The 26,949-nt window shown below is 38.4% G+C and overlaps 1 protein-coding gene across 3 annotated transcripts in view; it reads left to right on the top strand.

Moving 5' to 3' along the window:
- VAV3 (vav guanine nucleotide exchange factor 3) overlaps positions 1-26,949 on the top strand; it is a 356,891-nt gene that overhangs the window by 70,931 nt on the left and 259,011 nt on the right. Inside the window, exons 1-4 of one of the 3 annotated variants that reach the window (XM_042998089.1) lie at positions 6,147-6,535; positions 7,028-7,315; positions 10,822-10,962; positions 13,275-13,391. In XM_042998089.1, coding sequence (XP_042854023.1) covers positions 13,332-13,391 — 60 coding nt within the window. In that variant the 5' untranslated portion in view covers positions 6,147-6,535; positions 7,028-7,315; positions 10,822-10,962; positions 13,275-13,331. Of the gene's footprint in view, positions 1-6,145; positions 6,536-7,027; positions 7,316-10,821; positions 10,963-13,274; positions 13,392-26,949 lie in introns of those variants that run through there. The other 2 variants (XM_042998088.1, XM_007090051.2) reach the window with 2 other exon arrangements.

Genomic DNA, 26,949 nt, shown 5'->3' with positions numbered 1-26,949 from the left:
ATAAAACATTTAATTCATTGGAATTAAATTCACTGGGAGATATGACTCAAAGGGAAGACTCAAGGTATCCGCCTGTGGGAGTTGAGAGAACTTGGGTTAATACATCCATTTTTTTCTTTTTACATTTTTCTATTGTCACTAAAAACACTTAATGTGAGATTGAGTTCAAGACAGGTATGGTGACAATGTGGTAAGAGGTATTAGTGATTGGTTAGCATGTTTTCTTTTTTTTTTTCTATTAAAATTTTTTAAATTTTTAACTTTTTATTTTTTTAAATTTACATCCAAATTAATTAGCATACAGTGCAACGATGATTTCAGGAGTAGATTCCTTAGTGCCCCTTACCCATTTAGCCCATCCCCCCTCCCACAACCCCTCCCATAACCCTCAGTTTGTTCTCCATATTTATGAGTCTTTTCTGTTTTGTCCCCCTCCCTGTTTTAATATTATTTTTGTTTCCCTTCCCTTATGTTCATCTGTTTTGTCTCTTAAAGTCCTCATATGAGTGAAGTCATATGATTTTTGTCTTTCTCTGACTAATTTCACTTAGCATAATACCCTCCAGTTCCATCCACATAGTTGCAAATGGCAAGATTTCATTCTTTTTGATTGCTGAGTTATACTCTAGTGTGTGTGTGCGCGTGTGTGTATCACATTTTCTTTATCCATTCATCAATCGATGGACATTTGGGCTCTTTCCATACTTTGGCTATTGCTGATAGTGCTGCTATAAACATGGGGGTGCATGTGTCCCTTTGAAACAGCACACCTGTATCCCTTGGATAAATACCTAGTAGTGCAATTGCTGGGTTATAGGGTAGTTTTATTTTTAGTTTTTTGAGGAACCTCCATACTGTTTTCCAGAGTGGCTGCACCAGCTTGCATTCCCAAGTATGTTTTCTAAACAGAGTACAAATCTCCTGGGTATAAAGATGGCAGAGTTTATTGGAAGGCTAAGAAAAGGGTGGGGAAAAAGACCAAGGAGCATTTTCTGTACTCAATTAGGATATATTTCTACTTGGTTGAGTGTTTTCCAGAAGGAAATATTATATGGAAGTAGTGGTATTAACAAAAAGTTGTGTGCATGTGTATGTATATACACATACGGATAATATATATGATAAATATATAGCTCAGATACAAATCTGAGCTTTATTTCAGATCTTGTTAATACAGTGTTTTTAGTGCACATCTAGTCTACTCTTATTTAACTTGGAAAAAACTACAACTTCTTTTAACAAAGTAAATTGCAATATAGTGGGCAGAGCTAAAACCTGGATCATAAATCATAAGGAACTCAGGTAGTAAAATCAAAAGTAATAAGCATACTTTGCATAAAATTGGGGTGATACTGAATTGGAAGGAGTGTGGGTGCAAATAGAATAACAATTAGGTTAGAAATGTGGGTAGAAATAGAATGTAATTTGTTATAATAAACAATGATCTATAGGAGAATAATACTGTTCCAAATTTGTCCAGTCATTTCAAGTTTGTTCAAAATTACTCAGTGTGTAGAAGAAGCCTACTGGAAGGCACTAAGAGATAAAGTGAGGGATGTTCTCTTTTGTAGGTAAGGGAAGAAAGAGAGGAAGGTAGGTTGCATGGTCTAGAGCTAAATATTCTGAACTGAGTGGAAATTAAATCACTTTTCTGATATTTCTAGAGATGTTTTTCTCCAGAGTGTATCTTTTTTTAAAAAAAATGTTTTTTATTTATTTTTGAGAGAGAGAGAGAGAGCATGAGTGGGGGGAGGGGCAGAGAGAGAGAGGAAGATACAGAATCCGAAGCCGGTTCCAGGCTCTGAGCTGTCAGCACAGATCCCGATACACGGCTCGAACCCACAAGCCATGAGATCATGACCTGAGCTGGTTGCACGCTTAACCAACTGAGCCACCCAAGTGCCCTGCATCTATTTTTTTTTTTTTTAACGCATCTTTTTCCTGAAGTTGATATTACTCGGGGAAATGGGTTACACTTCATTTTAGTTGGTTTCCTTGAGGCAGGCCCTGAGGTCTGCTTAAGCCTGCAGTTACCTGAAGTCTGGTCCTACTGCTGCTTTAGAGCCCATCATCACCTCACCCCATTAACCCCATGCTCAAGAATGCAGCATAACTTGGCAGAGAAGAGTGCTGGCAGGGGGATGTTTTGGCTGTACCACTTGTTAGCTACCTTGACCTTGGATTATTTACCGTATCTCCATTCCTTATGGATAGTGTAGAATAATACTGTCTTCCTCACAGAGTTATTACATGTATTTACTGAGATACTCTATGGAAAGTGCTTAGTGCCTTATGTGGGACATACACATTTATCACTTGCTATTGTTTGTAGAACCAGGCATTATTAGGAGGCATTGCCTTGATTTCTCAGAGAAATGAAGTCTGAGTTCCATTTGAGATCTGGCCCCTGCCTACTTTTCCAGCCTCATTCATCCTTTAGGCTCTCTTTACTGCACTGGCTGTGAAGGCCATGTGAATGACTGCATTTTCTCCAAAAGGCTAGGTCTTTCCTTCTCACTATACCATTTATCATGACCTTTTGCTCCTTCTTGGATACTCAGTCCAGCCACTTACTTGGAGGAGTGAATCTCAACCTACCTCTTATTTTTTTTTTCAATATATGAAGTTTATTGTCAAATTGGTTTCCATACAACACCCAGTGCTCATCCCAAAAGGTGCCCTCCTCAATACCCATCACCCACCCTCCTCTCCCTCCCACCCCCCATCAACCCTCAGTTTGTTCTTAGTTTTTTAAGAGTCTCTTATGCTTTGGCTCTCTTCCACTCTAACCTCTTTTTTCCTTCCCCTCCCCCATGGGTTTCTGTTAAGTTTCTCAGGATCCACATAAGAGTGAAACCATATGGTATCTGTCTTTCTCTGTATGGCTTATTTCACTTAGCATAACACTCTCCAGTTCCATCCATGTTGCTACAAAGGGCCATATTTCATTCTTTCTCATTGCCACGTAGTACTCCATTGTGTATATAAACCACAATTTCTTTATCCATTCATCAGTTGATGGACATTTAGGCTCTTTCCATAATTTGGCTATTGTTGAGAGTGCTGCCATAAACATTGGGGTACAAGTGCCCCTATGCATCAGTACTCCTGTATCCCTTGGGTAAATTCCTAGCAGTGCTATTGCTGGGTCATAGGGCAGGTCTATTTTTAATTTTTTGAGGAACCTCCACACTGTTTTCCAGAGTGGCTGCACCAATTTGCATTTCCCGTTTCTCCACATCCTCTCCAGCATCTATAGTCTCCTGATTTGTTCATTTTGGCCACTCTGACTGGCGTGAGGTGATATCTGAGTGTGTCAACCTACCTGTTTGATTAGATGGGAGTTCTTTCTTTGTGCTCCTACTAAACCTGGTGCTTGCCTCTCTACTTCACTGGGATCAAAATGCTCTCTCTGCTCCTTTGTATCCCCCCTTTATGAGACTCTCATCTCCTGGAGGGGAGGATCTCATCCCCCAGCTTACCGGCTTGGGGCAGTATCTGCCAGAATATCATAGTTGTGGAAGTCATGGACTTTGGAGCTCGCAGCCTGGGTTTGAAACCTTACTCTACCATTTACCAGCCATGTGACTTAGGGTCACTTATTTTACCTCTCTGTGCCTCAGTTGCCTTAGTAGATGGGAATTATAGTAATACCTACCCCATAGCATCAAGGGCAGATAAAATGAGAAAGAAGAGATTGAGTAAAGAAACGCTTTACTTTGTCTTCCATTCTTTACTTCCTTTCTGGATCTCCTGCTACTCAAGTCCTGCTCTGGCTGTACCATAGAGTGAGGTAGAAGGGAAGCATTCTGGCCACAGGGGGCTAAGCAGCAAAGGATGGAAGGGTGGGGACTCTTCAGGGGCATGTGAGGAGCTCTGTGGCTGCTTTCTCAGGTGGCTCTTTGTGGGGGGAGGGAAGTGCATGAGGCGGGGTTACTTTCTGTCAGACCTCCTTGTTTTCATTTGCATACAGCTCTTTTTCTTTTAGGTCAGACTTGAACACTAAGTTTCATTCTCATTATCCGGATTAACGGATTTGTAAGGCTTTTCTCTAAAAACAACACAGATTTGTGTCACTACAGGCTTTTTCCTCATTTTGAATGTTGTCTCTAATGGAGAATTAGCACAGCTCCCCTCCTTGTGGGGTAACACAGTCACAGGATTCTAATTCCTGCAGGAAGTGGCTTTTCTGGCTGTGTGCTATTCCAAGGATTTTCTGCCTTGGAAGGATGGTTCATTTCTCACCTAGATCAGGGCACATAAGACTGATTTTCAGCTCAATGATGGATTGCCTGAGCAGCTGCTACCACATTGTTGCCCTTCTGCCTATTACCACTACTTGCATTCTGCTGTGATTACTATCACTGCTGGTTTTGCTGAACTGTTAGTGCAACTGCTTACATTCTACTATGATTATTAACTGTCACTGCTACCATTACTAAACTGTTATTATTCCCACCAATTTCAAAATCCTGACTTTTAGCTACTGCATTCTGCTGTCTTACTGGTCTTTGCAAAAAATAAATGCTTTTTTTCCTATACCTGTAATAGGGAACTTTGCAAGCAAGTTTTCTCTAGAATATAGACTGTACCATTTTTAGTGTGATTTGGGCTAGCTATGTTCCAGATCACAATATGTTGGGTGTTACCTTTTCTCCTTAAAGGCAATGGCGTGCGTTGCCTTTATTAGCAAGTTAATGAATTTAGTAAAATAGATGTTTCAGGCCAATTTTGACCTCTGCATTTCCCAGGCATTCAGTTTTTTTAGTGCAAAGACCAGAAACACATAAGGGGAATTGAATGCTGTTGGCTAACCTTTTTTGTGTCCAAGGGCTAATGCTGAAGTTGACAGATAACCTTTGTAACTGCGGGTCTAAGTTCCTGCCAAAGGAGAGGGGTACAATGCTCTCTGTTATGAGGTCAAGGGCTGTTGAAAACAGCAGAGGGCTTGTGTGTGTCTATTATGATGACATCTGGCTAGAAATCATGAAAATCTGGTAGCAGGCTACTATTGAATATATACCAGAGGCTGGCAACCCAGAGTAGAGATGATGTTTAAGAATGTAACTGCTTAATAATTTAAAATCTTTATTTTACTCCTAATTATTAACATTGCCAAATTCTAAAAAAGTTCTTGGGGTAATTCCCAAAAAAAAATTACCTATTTATACACTAATAGGTAAGTAAGAGGATATAACGACAATTTAATGTAAAGTTTCACCATGAGTTCTTTGGCTACCAAGGGATGGTTGCTATTTTTTTTTAAACCTAACCTGCCTCATCAATCATTTATTATTTATTAAAAACACTTGTCTGTTATAAAAGCTGTATGGATACATAGATGAAATAAATGTAATCTGTACTTTCAAATTACCTGTGGCAGTAGTTGGGAGAACAGATCTATTATAGCTGAGATTGTTATTATCACAGGTGTGAGCCACAGTGCTACAGAACAGGTAAGGATGCATGTGTTCTTAGAGGTTGGCCCTACATTTTGGAGCTTGATTACTTCCATAAAGTTACATATAACCCATAAAAGTTTTAATCATTGAAGAAAATGGAAAAAAAAAACTTGTAAAGGTTGTTAAATGGCTATATTTTTGATTAATTAAATTTTTTTTAAATCTTTTGAAAATGCCATGTGACCTGGAGAGCAATTAACAAGGAAATATTGGCTTGTGGTTTACTGAAAATAGGGGAGTTTTTATTCAGTGATTTGGGCACAAGATGGGAGCTATGAAAACAACTCCCCTCCCTTTCTGGACTTCTTCCCTGCGTGTTCTTTAGGGTCTTCATTTATTTATAATAATAGGATCGATAAGAAAATTATTTGAAGGTACTCTGCAGTCCTGAACTGATGCTAAGTGCAGCATAATTATTTTATAATTATTCAGAAGGCATATACAGATGTGATTTCTTTGTAGAGCAGTGGTGATGATGCCCCTTCTGGTGGGATCCACTGACTCAGAAGAAAAAAGGACAAAGTCCCCATAACATTTTTTTTTCATTTTTTTCCTTTTCTTTTGTTCTTTTCTTTCCAAAATATGTAGATTTTAGCTCTAATTTCTAATTTTAAAAGACCGATATAGAGGGAGAGAGAAGATATGGTTAAAGGGACAGAAATGCAAAAAATTCCAATAAGAGAGAAACTTGATTTATTACTACTTCCCTTCCATGCCCTCCTGCCTACTAGTTCTGCAAAGGATGATTGATGCTTTGGAAAGGGATGGAGTTAGTATGACAGGGGTACTAGGTGGATGTTGATAAAGTCTAAGATGAGTAGTGAGCTGAAATAAGTAGATAAAACTCTTCTTGTACATTGATGTTTGTAAACAGGCTTCATCAGAATCTCTACTGTGCCTTTCAGAACTGTCTATCAGCTCATTAATGGCCACCCAGAATTCGAATTATGGCAAACTCTCAAATTCAGTCTCTCATTCAAATGGAATAATGAGTGTCCCATCAAGAATGAGACCCTGAGAACTACTTTGTTCATCAGGCGGCTTGGCTGCTGGTGGTCCTTGTGAAAATTGCAGTAAGTCAGCAAGTGTACATGGCTGTGAAGCTATATTAGAAATCATCTTTCCCACAGATACTGTTTTTAGGTTGGGATTGAAATAGCTCATTTCACAATAAGCTGTGGAGGTTTTTCCTGTAATGTAGTGTCAGTTAACATAATGAGCCCATTTTTTTGCTAACAGTTTTAGAGAAGTAGATGCTTAGTTTTTCAAATAAAAAGGGGAAACGATCCTGCTTGTTTTCATATCATTGAGAAAGTCAAAATGGCTCTTATACCCTTAGAGAAAAAGGCAACAATACACCTTATAAAAGGAGTAGAGGGAAGAGAAAGATTGTCTCAGAGCTTTATAGTGAATTTTCGCAGTCTGACCTTTAAATGTTTTCTTTTTGGAGCATCAGTATTGCTAGCGTTGAAGTGGTCATGTCTTATGAAATATTACCTAATCTAGAGAGCTCTGTATAATTTTAGGATGTCTTAGACCTTGATGGTGTTAAAATTTCTTTAAAGGTTACCTGCATCTACTGAGTGCCTTTCTACCATTTTAATTCTTCAACTTGTAAAAAACAACAACAAAAACAAGCTGTGTTTCTGAAGGGGCAGAGAAGGTGATCATGGTGTTGAAGACTGGTGGCTGTGCTGTTAGAATATGTCACTTATCACCGGGTATGCCAGAGATGCTGCCTAGCTCCTCTGTCATTACTGGGTCTTTCCATATGTGAAGACAAGAGTTAATTGTCTGCATCTGTGGCTCCTTTTCACATGCCTTGTCCCCCAAGTGCTACGCTAACATTTTCGGTGAGTGTCTCCACTGAGTGTGTGCAGTGCCCAAGACAGAGCTATGGATACAATTCCTCGTTCTTCTCTTTTCTCTCCCACTCTCCCAACCCCACACATACTCAATCAATTACTGGGTATTTGCTTTCCATATTACTTCCTAGAGTTCTTTCCATTCTACCTTCTACCATCCTACTCCAGATCACCATAATCTTTTTGTTAAATTAAAATGGCAGCATCCTAACTGTCCTGTCTTGCCTACCTAATCCATCTCTAATAAAGAGAAAAGAAAACATTTGACTCTGTACACTGTAAAGGGAGCTAGTATAATACAATAGTTAAGGATGTGGGCTCTGTAGCAAGAATATCTGTTTGATTCATGACTCTATTACTTTGACAAATGCAGTTATATAAACTTGAGTAAACAAAGTATATATAAAAGAAAAAAAACCTCTTGATTGAGTTGTCATGAGGATTAAATGACATACATTAGTATAGAGCTTGGTACATAGTGAACACTCAGAGATTACCGTACTCATGAAATGCAAGCTGAGTGTTCTGCTCTTCTGCTAAAAACCCTTGAACCTCACCACGTTTTCTAGGATAAAGCCACATCCCTTTGGCATGCCTTGAAAACCTAGGCTCCCCTCTCTAGCCTCACTCTCACTGCTGCCCTCCAGAGAGTTGTGTCCATTCGCTACCACTTACCGTGCCCCCAGCAGTCCATGCCTTGTCTTGTGCTCATGCACATGCTGTGCCATTTATTTGGCACTCCCTTGTACCCCAAATCTGATGACTTCCTTTCTCCTTCGTGAACATCAACCATTCTTCCTGTTTTTGTGGCTCTCATCCTTCAGTTCTCTTTTCACCTGTCACTTATTCCAGAAAGCTGTCTCTGATACTCCAGGACTCCCAAAGAACCTTTGAATGCTTTCCTCATGGCAGTGGCCACATACCGTGTAATTGTGCATCCACTGGTCTGAATACTCTGGCTGACCAGGATAAGTCTTCTGCAGGCAGTTTGGGTCCTGCTTGCTTTTTTCTAGTACCTAGTCCTTAGAAGTTTCATTCCATTAACATGTGTTTAATAAGTAAAAAAAAAAAAATCAGTATCCAGCTGGAAGTATGTTTTATGAAATTTTATGATGCCTTGTATATAATCTGTACCTCAGTAACATTTGTTAGGTGAGAAGATGATTTTTAGACTTGTGTGTATCTTTAATTTTGGTAACTATCTTGTGTGGATACATTTAATATTTTAAAAATCCTGAAGTTATTTAAAATTCTGATTTTTAAAATTTGAATCCTAGATTCTAAACTCATAAAGTTATCTCATATAAATAAAATGATTTAACAAAGTTGTATAATTTTTTATCAAACATGGGGTTTGATTAGGAAATGAGATGTTTTTGTCCTTGTGTATCAAACCATCTCTGAAGGCAGAATGTTTTAAACTACTGCGGATGATACCAAGGACTATCAGATGGCTGCTAATCTGAAAGAATTTGTAAACTGGGGAGAAAAGCACTTATACTGAAATAATAGTGTTAAAACCCCAGTCACATCTCTAAGCATGAAACAAGGTCATGTGTTCATCAGTCATCTAAAATAAATTGAAATTTCATCTTAACAGAGTAAGATAAGGGCTGACTTATTAAATTTAACTCTGTTGTAAGTGATAGATTGCTTAAGCAAAGGGTAGAGTTATTGGTCTATTTGCTAAAATTGGCCCACATAATCTGGGAGCAGCCTGGTGCTCAGACTTTGGTTTCTAAATACCATTTACCATATAAGTGGAAATGGATTTGCTTGGAGAAATGGCTAACTCCAGAACTGGAGCAAAGAACATATGATGTAGATTTGGGGCAATTTGATATAAGAAAATGAAGAAAATGGTGTTCTTTTAAAAAGGACACTGGAACAAGTTTGAAGGAACCCCAAAATGGACAAACTTGGGACAATATGAACATCAGAAAAAAATGACTATTGATTATTATACAAGCAAAGAAGAGGGGTCTGGGAGGAAGGGCAGCAAAAGCTTTTTTTTTTTTTTTTTTTTTTTTTTTTTTTTGGTAAGAATATCAGCTAATAATTAAGGAAGGAATGATGGAATTAGAAAAAAAAACACTATTTCGCAGTCCCAAATGGAATAATCAAAGCAAGGGTTATTAGTGGATGGTAAATCATGGTGAAAAATTATTGGGAAATTGGACAGCTGAATAGTACCAAATTATCATTTGGTACTATTTTTATTGATATAAAAGGGGACATTTACCTTTACAATAGATGTGGCAGAAACCGTCTTAACCAAGCAATCAAACTTAGCATCAACAGTAATTGTTTAACTTTTTGTATCTTTAGAGGTTATGAAATAAGAAGTTCACAGTATGAAGTATTTTTGCCAGAGCTGTTTAATTTGTATCTAGATTCAGCTTTTGGTTCACTGGAAATACACAACATGGAGGGACAGGTTTAATGATATCATGAGGAAGTAGTAAGACAAATCCAAAATGTGGGACATTCTATAAGACAACTCGTCTGGAATCTTCAAAAAGTCAATGTGTTAAAAATGGAGCAGGATATCTCAATTAAAAGATACTGCAAAAAATAAAACAACCAAATGCAACAGGTAAATTTTAATGAGATCCTAGACTGGAGTGGGGATAGCATAAAGAGACAGAGTGTGGGCAGTTGAGGAAATTAGAATATGAAAAAGATATTAGATAATATAGAATTGTTAATTTACTTAGATGTGGTAATAGTATTGTAGGTATGTAGGAAAATTATCTTTATTCCTAGGAAATGCATGTTGAGTTATTTAGGAGTGAACTGCGATGTCTGTAACCTGCTTCAGCAGTATACGTTTTATAAGTAAATAAAGTGTTGGCATAGAAAAACATAGATATGGCAGTATGTTCCAGTTGAGTAGATGGAATGTTCATTGTACTATTTTTTCAACATTTCTTTTGGTTTGAAATTTTAAAGAATCGACTGGAAAAAGAACAAGTTCAGCATGATGAAAACAAAGCCCAAGTCTTGGGAATGTCAGGCAAGCTGTCAGTCCCAGGGCTTCTGCAATAGTGTTAAGGCCCACTTCTCCATCCTTCAACTTTGTTCCTGTGCCTGCATAGAGCTGAACACCCATGAACATGAGAAGTGTGATCCTAGTGTTATTAGCCAAACTTTGGATAGCTGTGAAAATCTCCAGATAAGATTAATAGAGGAGTTTGAGGGCAGAACCTTGTGTACTCATTTTCAGCATTTCCAGTGTCTGGAATGTTGTGGGCATTCAAAAACTGTTGACTGAAAAGATACCTACAGGGAAGACCACATTTGAAGATTGCCTAGAAAAGTGAGAGCATGCCAGTGACCTTTATCCAAATCCGCTAAATATTTGTGGAGTCTAATAGAACTGAACTAGTTAAGGGGCAAATAAGATTAAGGTTGGTTCCAGAAGTAAGGGAACCTACTTTTACATCTGTGTGTATTATGTATGCAATAATGACTACATTTTTTTTTTTTTTAAGTTTCAGAAACAATATTGCTTTTCTGAGTTACTAATGAAAACACTTGAGTGGAAGTCTACTGTAGTTTTTCCCACACAGGGGGACATCGGAGTTTGGTGAGAAATCTTCAGAGGTTGGCATGTGCAATTATGCTTCTCCTTGGTGAGCTATGAGTTGGGCACTTAATTATGTAAAAAATATTGTAAGAGAGCAGTTGCATAATCCCCAAGAGAGTAATTATTGTCTATCTTGGCAGAATGCAAGACTCTTTTAATCTGTAAATAAGCAATCCTATGTGGAAGAGCTACATGTAGAGTGATGCTGTGTTGTAAAGGTCTCTTATGAATTTTTTAAAGTGAAAGTGGAAGCTCCATATGCTGATTGGCCTCTGCCTTTGTGCTTCAAAGGGTTGATGATGCTTCCCCTGTGGTTTTAACCCCTCCTGAAATATTTAAGCCTCTGAGAAGGATTCCTGTAAATTGTCAAACTGCATCTGAGTTAAGCCTGTGAAAAGTCTGAATATTTCAAATACAGAGGAAGTAAAGTGTTCTTTCTGTAAGTAAAAAAACCGATATGAAAAACAAAACAACAAAATAATACATTGACAGTGCTTAAGGAATGCTTGAATTAGCTAATGGGTTTCTCGCGTATTGGAGGATAGTAGTCTTATGAGCTGCAATGGCACACATAAAAATATTTTTAAAAAGTAAGTTGCTTTCAGTGTATGTGTGTACTTTGGTGGGTCTGAGTCTTTTGGATACTGAAAGTAAATTCTGGTTTTAAAATTGTTGACAGATCTGCCTTCTCTCTTGTTCTTCCTATTAGTGTTGATGAACTGTGCATGTTCTTTTCCAAAGTTGACTTTTCCAGTTGAGCAGCAGAGTCCCCACTCCCACCCCTTTGCCTACTCAAGGACCTCATTCTGGGTGACTCTCCTTCTCTCTTGCATGACCAACTTTTCCCTCTCTACCAAGTCATTCCCAACAAAATAAAAACATGTAACAGCTTCCATTGTTTTTAAAAAGCCCTTCCTTGGCTTCCCTGACTACATCCTCAATGCTCTTTCCCCTTTGCAGCAAACTCAAGAGTCTATCTTCTATATTCTGTTTTCACTTCCTCTCTTCCCATTGTCTCTTAAACCTTTTCCAAGCTCCCCAGTCGACATGGAACCTGCTTTTGTGAAGGTGTACCTGTGACCTTCACACAGCCAGGTTCCATGGACAGCACTTGGTCAAATCTTACTATCAGCAGCTAACAGTTTATCAGTCCTTCGTTCTAGAAACACTTTCTATACTTGAGTTAGGGAAAACCTATTCTGGTTTTCCCTTCCTCACCAGTCACTTGTGCTCAGCCTTTTGGTGGGCTCTTTTCCTGATCTCATAGGATTACTCAGTCCCAGGTCCTCTCCCCTCTTCTGCTTTCTCCCGAAGTCATATCTGGCATTATCATGGTTAAAAATCTTCTGTATACTCTAAAGACTCCCACATTTATATCTGGAGTACATACCTGTACCCCGGACTACAGACTTGTCTGTCTAGTTGCCTGCTGCCCCACATCCCATTGGATGACTAATGGGTGTCTCAAATTTAGCATTGTCAAAATGAAACACCTGGTCTTCTCACAGTTGTCTCTTACCTGGTTATTGCAATAGCTTCCTATCTGCTTTTCATGTCTCCATCTTTGCTCCAGCCCCTTTCAGTCTATATTAAAAACAACAGCTTGAAAGACCCCTAATAAAACATCAGATCATATCCCTCCTCTGCCCCAAGCCCTTCAATGACTTCTGTCCTGGTCAGCATAAAAGCTGGTCCAACAAGTTCCTTTCATCATCTGACCCCATTACCTTTCTAGCTCATCTCCTACCTTTCTCCCTGTCACCCACTCTGCTCCAGCCACACTAGTCCCTTCCTTAGACATACATCAGACACTTTTGCCTCAGGGCTTTAGCATGGAATGATACTGGAATGACCTGTCCTGTACTTCTGCGTGGCTTGCTCCTTCACCACTTTCAAATCTCTGCTTATCTGCCCTCTTCCCACTGATACCTTCTCTAACCATCCATTTAAATGCCCCCCCCACCCCCCACCCCCCCACCCCATCCCCATCAGTGCATCCTGTCCCTCTTCCTGGCTTTTTCTCCATTGCACTTACCATCACATGAAAATAAAATATTTACTTTTTTGGTTTTGTTGCTGAATTTTCTTTCTTTCTTTTTTTAATCTGTCTGCTCTTACTAGAATGTAAGGTTCCCAAGGGAAGAAATTTTGTCAACCTTCTTCATAGCTGTGCCACCTGTGCCTATGAAAATAGGTACACAAATATTGCTGAAGGATTAATTGAAAAGCAACCTCAAAAGTTGATGGACTTTTTTCCTTGTCAACTTTTTTTTTTTTTTAAAGCATTCTGGGTAGATAGAGGATATAGAGCATTCAGAATGATTCACTATATACTAATAGCTATTTCCCATTCCTCAGTTTCTCTGTTTGAAGAACATAAGGACATTCCTCACGGCCTGTTGCGAGACATTTGGAATGAGAAAGAGTGAACTCTTTGAAGCATTTGACCTGTTTGATGTTCGTGACTTTGGAAAGGTAATTACATTTCTTTTTTTATGTATTAATTTTTTTTTAGTGGGGAACATTTTATCTAATACTTGTAATTTCTTGTTGAAGTAGGACATGTGACTTAAGTGGGCTAGGTATGTGCATTAGGTAGTTAAACTTCGCAGGTAAATGACTTAGCAAAAAAAAAAAAGCAAATAACAACATTGTCCAAATGAGAATTATTTTTCATTTAAAGCAGTATAAGGAGAGTCTTTTATCCAGAAGTAACCTGTTGGCTATTTCAGAGGACAGGATTACTCTTTTACATGCGACAGATAGTAGGAACAGTATTTTTTCCCCTCTGGTCTTTTCTATATCTGAGAGGCACCTAAGTTTTGGAGGTTGAGAATGTTCTGCTGTCCCTCTCCCTATTTTGACCCTTGGGCAAGTGTTGGGGGAGACATGAATCCGAAATGTTTGAGATTGTCAAGTAGTTCTATTGTTTGGATTTCAGTGTATACATGTTAGATTGTTGGACTTCAGTGATGTTTGCTACATGTAAATTGTTACGATGTTTGGTATTATCTGTATGTATACTAAACGCTTGTATGTAGTAGGTGAGAGATTATTCTTTCAAAAGTTATGGATATTAATTTCAAAGTGATTGGACATAAAGTTAAACTTTGACATGTCAGAAGCCATAAAGAGCCATAATTAAGGTGACTTTATTTTTGCTCCTGCTGACATAATTGTATTATGAAAATAAGCAAATAGGGAGATAACTAAATGGAACTGAGAAGTTTGCCCTTGCTCTTATAATTCAGGTGCTAGTATTTCATCAGAAGGCTCTTTGACAGTGACACTTCATTTTGTTTCTAAGATGTAATATTTTGGTTATGAAATGAAAACCAAGCAATGGATTGGTTTGCTTGACCATGGGAATAAATAGCACAAACTTGAAACTCATAAAACCCAGGAAGAGAGAAGCCTTGGCTTCTTGACTCAGAGTCACTTGGTCATATTCTGGAAGTCACACTCATCAGACTGTCAGCCTCGAAGCCTATACAAAATGAAATGGGTGTAAGACTGGTTTCTAAGATTCCTTTTTCCTTGGGCAAGCTGTGATTTAACTCTTTTGAGGTCCAAAAATGTGATGGAGGATAGCATGGTAACAAATCAAATGAAAACCAATCCTTCCGGTGGAGAGATTGGTAGCACATTTGTCTAAGGCCATGATGTGAAGCCTTGAAGACAAAGAGGAATCAAGTAGAATCCTAGGTAAGGTGGATAGTCCTTTAAGTTTTTGGCCCTAAAAAAAAGTCTTAATAGCCTAAAAACAGGTTTCCTTTATTATTTGACCCTTCCTCCTACTTTTAAAAAGTCTTCTTTGATTTTTCTTTTCTTTTCACTGTCTGTTGGGGAAATGAAAAATGAAAATGAATTAGGGAAATTAAAAATGAAAAAAAAAAGTCTAGGTTTTTTTAAAGTTTTTTAAGGAGCTCTTCACTTTTCATTCATATTTTCAAGAAATGGTGTGGACAAAGATTAGGACATCATCTAAATTCTTTGGAAATACATGGCCTTGTTCTAGTGGAATGCCACTATGTGCTTCCATAATGGAAGCTTTGTAGGAGCTGAGAAATTAAAGAGTTAATTATAAAGGAGTAAACTGTGTGCTTCTCAAGGGTAAATGTATTTATGGCTACTTAAAATATTTTGAAAGTGATAAATTTGAAGCAGAGTTGAACTTGAGGATGTCATTGAGAACTTGATCCTGTACTTACCACTTTAAAATCATACATTTTTGCTGCCAAGACCGGTGCAGTGTCCAAACTACATTTGACTTAAACTAGTGAAAGTTAAAGAATTTAGGATGCTGGGCCATAATTTATCAGGGTTACTACTATTAAACATTATTACTCTAAGCAAAAACATCAATACTATCACTCAATGAAAACTTTGGAGATAACTTCTATCTTTTCAATCTTTATATATGTGTACACACACACACACACACACACACACACACACACACACACACACACACGAATCCTCATACCTGCCCTCTGACATGCAAGTTCTGTTCAAATTACATATGTAGTAGAGATTGGAACAATGGTTTGAACCCAGATCTGACTGATTCTCACTGCTACCATCGTGCAACATTCACATAGCAGGTTTCAGTGCTTTGTACATACTGGCTCAATCTTCGTATCAATCCTGCCAGGTAGCTATCATTATCATCCATATTTTAATTTTTAAGTTTAAAAAATGTGAATAAGGTGTTAGAGACCAAATAATTTCTGGAATTGTGATGATAAATTTTAACAGGATGTAGACAGGTTAGTTTATTTTTCTTCATTCCTTAGGATTTAATTAAATTTTCGATTAACCTAAAAAGAAAATATCCTTATATGTATGCTCCCCTGTCTGCCTCAATTCATATAAATAGTGAATCTAGGATTCATATATATTTGACACCTTTTTGCCTAGGAATATATTAATTGTAATAATAGTATCTAAAGTTTTTATAGCATTTTGAAACTTTGAGTGTGCTTCATATCTAGACTTCATCTGATTCTCATGATAGTCTTAGGAAGGAAGCAAGCAAATATTCCAAATAAGGAAACCAAGAGATGGAGATTTAACAGCAATTTAAAGGTTTCCTTGGTTGGGGACAGAGCAGGATCTGTATCTATATCAGGTCTTCTGACCTCTTAGCCCTTTGTTTTTCTTGGCTACTGTCTATGTTTGGGTCTTGCTGCTATGTGAATGCTCAGGGAGAAGGATGAACTCATGGGAGAAAACCAAGAGACAATATGAGATTAAAAAGTACAAGTGATCTGTGACTTGGAATCTAATTGCACTTTTATTTTTTTTATGAAAGAGAGGAAAGATTTAGGATACTGCATGAGTTGCAGTATAATGCTGGTTGAAATTAAGAACTCTACCTTTACAAATGTTTGACCGATTCATGTCTCTAGCCATGTAGTCAGTTTTGAGCTAACCCTCCCTCCCTTCCCTGTGGTGTAGTCTGCTCCCTAATCTTTATCTTAGTTCTCCCTTGGTTCTGAGTTCAGGAACTCTACCCTAAATCATAGGCTTTGATATGGATAGGTTTTCTTTTGGAAATTAGCCAAATCCTGGGAAAACTAAAGGAATGCATGACATTAAAAAGTACAAGTGATCTGTCACTTGACATCTAATTATACTTTATCTTTAGAAAGAGAGGAAAGATGTTTAGCATACTGTAGGTGTTAACGAAAATGAATGAAAGTTTTTCTCTTAGTTTTTTGAGATAGTGAAGAACACAAATATTTTGGGCACTCTAGATGGGCTTAACGATAATTTTGCCTTTCAGCATTACCTTTAATTCCTAGTATTGAGTGCTTTACCCAATGTTAACATAATATCCATTTCACTTCAAACTCATATGTCAACAAAAGAATAGTTATGAACATTTCCTATAATTTGATTTTTTTTAAATTAAATCTCACAAGGATGGGGATGAATTTAGTAAGTTGACTTAGTAAGTTGACTTTCTTTTAAAGAAGATTGATCTTTTTCTGACTTTATAATAATAAAAAAGTAATCTTAGTTGGCTTCTTTTTTTAAGTATTGTAATAAAGAACTTCTTTACCTAGAAAATTAAAGGTTACTAATTAAAATACTTTTTACATTGCAACAGGATCTGTAAATTTGCTCATTTCCATGCTGTATATAAATTATTCTTGTATTCCTCTGTGCAGACTGTCATGTTCTGATTAACAATTTTGCTGTTTGGAAATGTTTCCTACTGAGCTGTCTGTTGGCACATTTATAGTGCGGAAGTACATGGGATTTTTCTTGAATGAGACCATTTCTAGTGAGTAATAGAAATCCTGTTGCTGCTGTTGTCCAGATGAGTGATGAAGTCAGCTTCTTCCTTTGGTTGTTCTGGGTGATATAAGGGCCTGCTTCTTGCTACCAACGAACTTCGCATCTGTTGTTTCAAGCTTTGTTAAACACCTTTCAAGTGTAAGGTGCTGTGTTTTCTTGAATTAAAGAGAATCACACCCGGCTAAAGGTAGTTCTAGCTGCTTTTAGTAGCAGTAGGGTAGTAGCAATGTGTTAAGGTTCAGGGCATGTATGGTCAAAAGGGAGTTCAATGCATGGGAGTAGGGGTAGGTCAGGGATACAGGTAAGACCATTATTGAGAGGTCATTTTGTGTTTGGGTTAAGCATATGGTTTCTGAGTTGGATCTTGGTTTGAGTTCTGGTTATACTCCTTACTAGTATGTCATCTAAGACAAGTTATACTTAACTTCATTGAGTTTCAGTTTCCTCATCTATAAATTGAAGTTAGAGAGATAATGTATATAAAGTGCTTAACAGAGTATCTAGATTTAAAGTATGTACTTGTAAATACTAGCTGTTACTACTCTTACTGTTACCAGTATTACAACTGTCATTAGTAGTGTTAATTGGTTTCCAATTCAGCGGTAGGCATAGGGGTTGAATTTTGAATTGAGTGTAAGAATTAATGACATTGCAGGGGCAAGATGAAGAAATAAACTTTGTTTTTTCTAATGTAGCATAGCATTGGTCTGTTTTATCCTGTCCTTGTCCCTTCTTCTGTGGGCTTGCATCTCCTTTGAGAAACCACCCTTTTCCAGTCACATAGTTTGGATGGTTTGGTCAGTGAGAATATCCCATCCCTTTGGCCAGAGGGAAAGGTTCGGGGATGGGGCAGATCACTCATTTGGGACCCAGATGATGTGTTGAGACATTTGTAGGGGCAATTCTATTGTGATCTCTTCCAGCTATTATGAGGCGTGGGGTAGCCACAGCCATCTGGGTACCACGTGGAGTTTCAAAACAGATCAAGTTTAGAGGGAGCAGAGCTGAGGAGGATCCCACATGTGAGGCTGGAATCATGCTGTGCCCAAAGACAAATACATATATCTCTGGATTTTTTTCCATGACATGAGCCAGTATAATCTTCCTCTTTTCTTCAAGCCAGTTTGCCTTAGATTTCTCTCACTTTTGGTTGAGAGAACTAAGTGATTGACCTGGTTTTGTCTGTCCATTTATTTCAGTTGTGTAGATAAGTTAACTTTTCTTCTCTTACTAAAATCTACACAACTTGCACACCATATGGTAGCCTCTACGTGTTTTATCATATATAGAAAAGGAGGTATGAGGACAGAATCCCAGAACATCTGTTTTGCAGCATGTAAATAAGTAGAAGTATGGTCCCAGCTTTGTGTTAAATGCTTTCTGTTCCTTTCCATTGACTCAAGCAGTATTCCTAGATCTTCAGGTTTAGAAGAGACTCTCAAAGTCATCAGAAATTCTTCTCCAGTTTATCTGTGCTGTATGGTATCAGGTGGTCATTCATGCCTCTGCAGACTGGGAGCTCACTTCCTCCTGAGGCCCCCAGCTGTATTTATGTGTTGGGACATACAGAAAGATTTAAAGATGACCTTAAAACCACAGGGTAGAAAGGACTAAACAAGGCCAACACATTCATCTGGGGATTAGTAGGGCTTGGAGATACTCATTGATTTGGATAAAATGGTCCAAGAAGTCAGAAAACCCTACAGGATTCTATGTGCCCTCTAAGTTTTTTACTTTACTCCTCTGACCTTGGATTCCTCATCTATAAATAGGATAATAATTTCTACCATACAGAATTATTATGAAAACAGAGTTCATTTATGTAAAATTCCTGGCATATTGCTTAATAAATAATTGAATGAACAAGTAGATTGAGTATGGAACCAGTAGTTTGGGTAGATACAGATCATTCAGGGTTCTGAATGTGGATATGTGTAAAGTCCAAAAGAGGATTCTAGGGGTATTTTTTGAAAGTTTATTTGGTTTGATACTTTTGTGGCTCAGATTATTAAGAAAGTTATAATGCACATGTGTGTGTGCATGTATGCACACAAATGGTTATTTATACCTTATGTTTTCCTAGTTTTTTTGTAAGAATACGTTTAACTTTGTGCGTATGCACACGTGCGTGCAGAGATTAGTTGAGAGATCTGCAGTGAAACTTTCCCTGAAGGTAGTTGATACCTTAACACTCATTAAATGCCCCTCCCCCACATAAACCAAATTAGCAGCAGCTACATCAGATTCAAGATAGAAATGGTTGAGTTCTTCACCTTAAATACATGGCCATTTAAAAATGAACTTGCTGAGAAAACCGAGGGGTATATGGTTAACTTAATGTTGAAAAAATGTTGTCTGTGTCATGGAAATTCACAACAGTCTGTACCATCTCCACTAAGAGGCATTAGTGTGTGTCCCCCACCGCCAACAGTTTATTAGCACCTGCTGTCAAGCTGCCTTGACATTGTGAGCTCAAATTTCTGGCCCATCTGTAATGCCTTATCATCTTCTGAGAGTATTTGCATGGTTGTATCCTATAGTTTGTGTGTTTTCACTTTTTCATCCTTTTTAGCCTAACGTGTTTACCTCAGGGTGTATGTTAAAAGGTTCAAGGACCTCTTCCTGCCTAGCCTGTGCTGTTAGCCCAGGCTAGCCTCTCAGCACTTTTACCTGGATGCTGGCTAAGCTCCATGTTCTCATCCCTGCTTACAGTCCTTGTGGGTGCTGGGGAGCTTACCCTCTGAAGCACCACATACATCCCAACACAGCAATACTGGAGGACCTGTGATTGGTTTCCTACTACCTATGCATCTCCTTGGAACTTTGCCTGGTTTTCCCGGTCACAAGAAAACCCTCCCTACCAAAGATGCGTGAGCCTCACTTGGGTCTGGGTAGCTTCAGAGATCTCATGTTGGCGTGGTTTGAAAAATTCATATTGGCTTGTGCACGTGCACTGATCAACAACTGGAAACATTTTACAAAGATCTGTATGTAACTAAGATGAATTATCTTGGCACATAAACATAATTTCTCTTTTTGAACTCCCACTCTTGAGAAGTTTGACAGTGCTCGAAGTATCTCTCGTCCCAAATTATTCAAGTCTTTGGGGCTTTTGCAGTCATAGAGCCCTAATCAGCCTTGGTTCAAAATACCAGAAGGAGCTCAACATCTGTCCAGTGGATGGTTGGCCAGCATGGTTCTATTGAAGACTGGTCCCAAGGGCTTCTTCAGTAGCTCTTGTTCTCTGATGCTGGCATGCTACTGTAGGTCCAGTGTCACTCAACCAGGCACTACCAACACCCCCCCACCAAATTTTAGCCTCTGCATTGAACCTGGTCAGGCCACATTTCCCAGTTTTAGCAGTGAATGCTGTTCAGAAGCTCATGGAATACTTCCCAGCCAGGAGGCTTGAGTCAAAGCCTCATTATTCAGCCTTTACAGAGGTACTAACTTCAACCTGATAAAGCAGCATTTGGAATCTCTGGTTCCTTTCCTTCAAGAAGGCCCTGGATTTATCCTGCAAAATCAGCCAGCTTCCAGCCTAGAGCAGGCTAGCCTATCAGGGCTAGTGTGAGGAGTCAACCTCTGTCAGCCCACAAAGGCCTTCTTTACTTTCTCCCCCTTGAGCAGTGGGTGGTTTGCTTGTATTTACATAACTAAGGGAGAGCTTTCCAGTGATTCCTTCCTGAACAAAGAAAGCTTGTTCAAGACCTCCATTTGTGTCTCCTTAAGCCTAGAAGGAGGGAACAGCTTCTGGCCTTCCCTAATGTGTCTGTCTGGTTGGCTCTTAATACAATTTCTACATCATTAGCAGTATTCTTTTTTTGTCTTTTTACAGAGCTGACCTTTTTAGCAACCTCTACATCTATTTCAGTCTGTTTGCCAGTATATTTCACAGGGTACTTAATGCCAGGCAGATTTTCCCATTTTTACGGCACCTCAAAGAACTCTGGTACCTGAGACATGCAGGATCATTCTTTACACCTCAGTGATTTTTCAAGTTCTTTTTCTTTTCCTTCTTTTTCTTTTTGTCTGCTGATTGTTTTTGAGCCGGTTCAAAAACACTCTGCACTGCTCTCCAACCTTAGTACAGTTGAAAATTCCTAGAATAGCATTTCCCAAAGAACCCCATTGTCTTGAGAAATATTAATAGATAGCATGGGAAAAATATTCTTGTACAAATACATTTGTTAAACTGCATATTCTCTATGGGATATGGTATAGTAGAGGCACTGATGAGTCCTGCAGTGAGGAAAATAGTTACGGTTTTGCTTAAATCTAGGGTTTCTAAAACTTGTATATAAGTAACTATTTAGATATCACACAATCTCTTCAAACTCACTATGTATAAAATTGAACTAGTCTTTTATTTTCTTCACCAATTTCTATTTGGGTAAAGCTATTCCTTTATTCACACTGCCAGGGACTAAAGTTACAAATGCCTCTGTTACGGCCCTTGTCACTGGAGTTATTTTAACTTCTAAGCTTAGAAGCTTCTGAGCTTCTAAATAGCTCCCTACCTTCAGGTTTGAACCACTCCAGATTTTACTTTCAGAGTAATCATAACAAAAAATGCAGAACTGATCATTTTACTCTTAGGTTTAAAACTTGACAGTGGATTGCTGTTGCTTACAAGAGAATAAAGTCCAAACCCTTTTACAGGTCACACAAGGTTATTTGCGATCAGACCCCTTGTCTGCCTTTCTAACCTTATTTCTTGCTTTCCTACTTCTATTACCCACCTTGCCTCAGTCACATGAAATCACTAAAGTCCTCATCACTCTCCAGTTAATACTTATTAATATTGTTTCCTTTGTCTAGAGTGCTCTTTCCTCCCCATATCCCTTACCCCTAGTCTTTAGTGACTTATTTTAAGATTACACACAGAAATACACTGCTTGAAATCTGAGAATGGATGATTTATCCAGAGCTCTGTGTGTAGTCGATTCTTGGATATATTGAATACCCCCTGGGGCCTGACTTTGCTAATGTCTCTCTGCCTCTTTCTTCAGTTCCAGCTGAACCTTTGTGGTCCTCCTCTGTCCTGCAGAAATTTAACCTTGACACATTAAATCTGCTCTCTTCCTCAGCTCATTTTGAGACTTTGAGATCAAGTAAACCTGGTTTTCCCCCTCCCCTGTCCCCAGTTACCAATGTAGGAAAGTTACCCAACTTCCCAGGGACTTCATATAAAACAGCCCTAATGAGCTGTGGTGAGGAGTATGCATTTGATTCTCTGGTGGTTTGCACAGTTAGCACAGTGTGGGCCGTAGGCTCAGTGGTACCATCTCTTGAGCAATTCACCCATTATTTCTTCATTCTGTGAATGTTTGTGAGCTTATTCTGCCAGGCACTGCCAAGTGCTGCTTAATCAACATGGGCAGACAGTCTCCTGCCCTCGAGTTGCTATTTGAGTTCAGGAAACAAAACAAGTAAGGCATAAATAAACAAGACAATCACAACCAATGATAAGTACCATTGAGGAAATAAACAGTAGAATGATGAACTACTGGAGGAAGCCACTTTGGACAAGGTGGTAAGAAAAATCTCTTTGAAATCCCGGAGACCCAGTGAAGGCAGATACTAGTATTGGATATTTAATAAAAATTAAGTTTTAGGTAAGCATGCTTTAAATAGATTCTAACCCCACTTCTTCCAGCAGAACCCCTTGGAATAGTCCTTTAACCTAGTCTCTGCTTCATCAACTCTCAAATCTCTTCTGATTCTAAATTGTCACTTACTGGTAAAGGTAATAGGAGCACATTACATTTTATAAAGTAATGCTTTATTTTGATAATTCTTAGTTGTATAATCCTCTCTAAAAATACTTAGGCTTTTAGCCCAGGTCTATTCTATTTTCGGTAATATTGGCATTCCTTTAAAATCTTGAGAATATATAAAGATTTAACTGTACATATACACTTATATACATATATAAAGGCATTATAAAGAGATGAAAGCATGTTAAAGAATGTTGCTTTGATTTTGCATCTTTACTTGGTAAAGTTAGGAGAACATTGGTTATCTAGAAGTGGGAATTTAGTTTGAGAACTGAAACTGAGCTTCTCTTTGCTGTGCCAAGGTTTCCTCCAAAGATGAACCTCAAATCTTTTGAGTGATAGTTTTTTTTTTTCAATTCTACTATATTCTTAATATATATGTAAATAAGCACACAGGTACAGGTTTATAGATATACCAAGATTACTAGACATATCTACATACATACCATCTGTAGTAATTTATTTATTGTACCTTTTGTTTATAAGTATATGCATAAATGTAATTTATGATTTTTTTAACTTGCATGCATATAATTTAAGTACCATATAGCTGCATATTGTAATTCCTGTTACATGATGATCTATGTGAGCTTCATTATATCTTTGGTTAACCTTGTTTATGTATAAGCCTTTTTTTTTTTCCTTCTAAGGCTTTTAAACCAAAGGTGTTTTTAATCCTCTCTTGAAGGAATGCACCATATTGCAGAAGGTATAAGTAATGAAATTATTGTAGTATAGCATGCTAAGTGCAATAATGGACAAATGAAAAGATGCTATGCAAGAGAAAGGGTTCCGCGGTTCCTAAATGTGGTTAAGGAAGGTGCCTCAGAGTTTATCCTTATGCTTAATCTAGACAAAAAAAAAACAAACAAACAATACAAAACCAGGAGGGGGTGCTGGTGCTGCTGCTGCTGGCTGTTGTTAAGAACTTACCAAGACCATGTCTTTGGTACCATTTTACTTTATCCTCACAGCAACACTATAATGTTGGTATTTGTTTCCATTTGATGGCTGAAGAGACTGAAACTCAGAGTTAAAAAAACAAATCATAGTTTATAGATGATGCAGCATGGATCTGAGACAACTCCAGAGGTCATGTTCTTAATGGTCTTACTGCACTGCTTCCAAGCAGAAGTGGGAAAGAGCTTTCTGGATAGGGGGAAAGTCATATAGAAAGATACAGAAGGGGGGATCCATGTGGAATATTTGTGGTTCTTCAGAGAGTCCTGTAGCTTTATATGAGATGCAGTTGGGGTGAGCAGGACCTTGAGGTCCAGCAGAGATTGGGGCCAGGGTGTGTGGGCTCTGGGGTCTTGCAGGGTCTGCACTGATTCTGATGAAGGGCCAGAGAACAGTTCTTAACAGATAGACTTGAGATGACCCGTTGTGCACTTTGACCTAATCACTACCATGGAGGGGAGACTGTATAGGATTGTTGTAATGCCAGCAATTGGAAGGGCAGGTGAAAGGAAAGTGATGTGGCTGAAAACTATTGCAGACCTTTCCAGAGCGATGGCAAGAGAGGCCCAGAGTTTGAAAGCTTTTCACCATTTAGGAATTGACGTGACCGGTGAAAGAGCAAGCAGAGGGAAGAGAGAACATGGACTCCTGAGATTCTCCTGAGTGCCTGGAGGGGAAGTGGAGCTCACTGTAAGGGGAAATAATAGGGCAGCAGCAGGCACAACTTACAGTGTTTGCTTAGCATAAGAATCCTAATGGCATTTACACTCACTTTCTGTAGATATATTTTGCAACTTACTATGTCTTATTTTGCAAACATTTTTACTATATTTGACGTTAATTTTCCCTGTATTTCATTTTTGATGTCTTTTTGCATTTGCTGATTATCTAGTAGAGATTTGCTCTCTAGTAGAACACTTAAAAACTTTTTGGGGTTTAATTATTTAAAAAATAACTATAATACCTAAATTTTTGTAATAGTACACTTTTTAAGAGTATTTGTCTGTTCCAAGGCTATGACAGATATATGCTGACCAGTACACACATTCTTATTCCTATATTAGCTTCTGGCCCACATCCCATCTCAGCTGCGTCCAGGGATCCATAACCTCCTTAACCCTGTTATTATATTACCTTAAGGGGTAGGTTATCCAAGACATAAGCAATTCATTGAGTCTGATTTTCTTTTGGCAAACTGTTACTGTGAATGTGATGTTTGAGAAATCCACAAGGAGAATTAACTGGTTAACTCTAGTAAGTGATCTAATAGCCAACTTACTCTTCTGTACAAGCAGCAGTGGTGGAAAACTCTTGGTCTTGTGTGCTTCTACTGTTGTGCTTATGTATTTCCTATCAACGGGATCTTCTGGAAAAGAAGGATGGTATTTTCCATATTTATTCTCCCTGTTTTTTTAAATGACTTACGCACATCTGTGGCAATAAAAGAATGCTGGTGTTTGCATCCCATGCTCAGAGGAGTGGTAGGGAGGTAGCAGTGGATGAATGCTGTCATCTGCACAGGCTAGCAGAGGAAGTGCGTGTCAGGAGTGTTGTGAACACCAAACAGCTACAGGAAACAATACCTGGTAGTTGCTGCAGCTGTGTGGAGACCAGCCATGCAAGCTTCCTCTGGATAGAGTTTAGTTTCTGAGTTGCTTATTTTCCACCTAAAGCACCTATGTCTTTGGAGGACTGCCTTGGAGAAATATTAATTGATTATGGGCCTTTCTTTGGTTTGCCTCAATGCCCGTTATAATGCCCTTTGGCCAATAAAAATCCTGCTGAATCAACATAATGTCCAAGGACTAACAGTGTCTGGACAAGCCAGGCACAGAGCCGACAAAAATCATTAGGTTGGAATGAATGAACGGCATTTATATCTTCCAGAATATTCCCCCTGGAACTGTGTGTGCCTGTGTGCACACAAGCAGTTTCACACTAAATGTGCTTGGTGACCCTAGGTGTAGGCTTTACCTTGCTACTGTCCTCCTGTGTTTCTGTGTAAAGGATAGGAAGGATGATGCTTGCTGCTTCTGGATGGGGAGGTACCTTGTAGATCATTCCTGCCCTTCAGGCTGTGTTTTTAAAGTAGCTGACTACTCATACTTCATCTTAGACAAAGTGATCATATAGAATGGTTGTTTTATGACATGGGAGGATATGTAGTACACCATTTTTATTGATCATTCTAAGTGAAGTTTGTTTTTTTCCTTTATTTTGAGAGAGAGTGCATAAGCAGAGGAGGGGCAGAGAGAGGGAGAGGAAGAATCACAGGCTGACAGCACAGAGCCCGATGCAGGACTTGATCTCACAAACCACAAGATCATGACCTGAGCCAAAATCAAGAGTTGGATGCTTAACTGACTGAGCCACCCAGGCACCCCTAAGTCAGGTTTTGAAGACTGACTTCATTGGTTGTGTGGTTTGGGTAAAGTAATAATAATAAAAAAATGGATAGAAGGCCAGATTCAGGTTAGAATGAACTGTGTCCGCTTGTTATGTCTGTAAAGCTTAACCTTGCATTAGCAAAAATCACTGCTGATGTTCTTCCAATAGCCTATTAGTTTCTGGGGGTAAGCAGCAGAACAGTGTGAACTTACTGACTTCCAGATAATAAAGGACAATTTCTTAGGGAGCTAGAATTTAAAACTTCATGGCATTATAGTGAAACGAGTATAAAATACAGCAAAAGGATGGTATTAATTAGCATTGGTTTTCCAAAAAAAAAAAAATTGCAGAGGACTTTTTATATTTGTTGTAACTTGGATTTGATCAATACACCCTCCCCACCCCCCCACCAAGACTTTCATAAGTGGATAGATCCTCATCTAGATAAATAAGCAATCAAACATATGTATCGTTTTTCCCACACTGTTTTGGGCTGATGACAGGACTCCCTTCTACAGTATTTGAAAGATTCCTGGTGATGGCACAGAAATTTCTGAATAGCAACCGTTTCAATTATGGATAATGAAATATTTAGAAGA

Source organism: Panthera tigris, chromosome C1, assembly GCF_018350195.1.
Source record: "Panthera tigris isolate Pti1 chromosome C1, P.tigris_Pti1_mat1.1, whole genome shotgun sequence".
Classification (NCBI taxonomy): Eukaryota; Metazoa; Chordata; class Mammalia; order Carnivora; family Felidae; genus Panthera; species Panthera tigris.
This window is presented reverse-complemented; position numbering and strand designations above follow the sequence as displayed.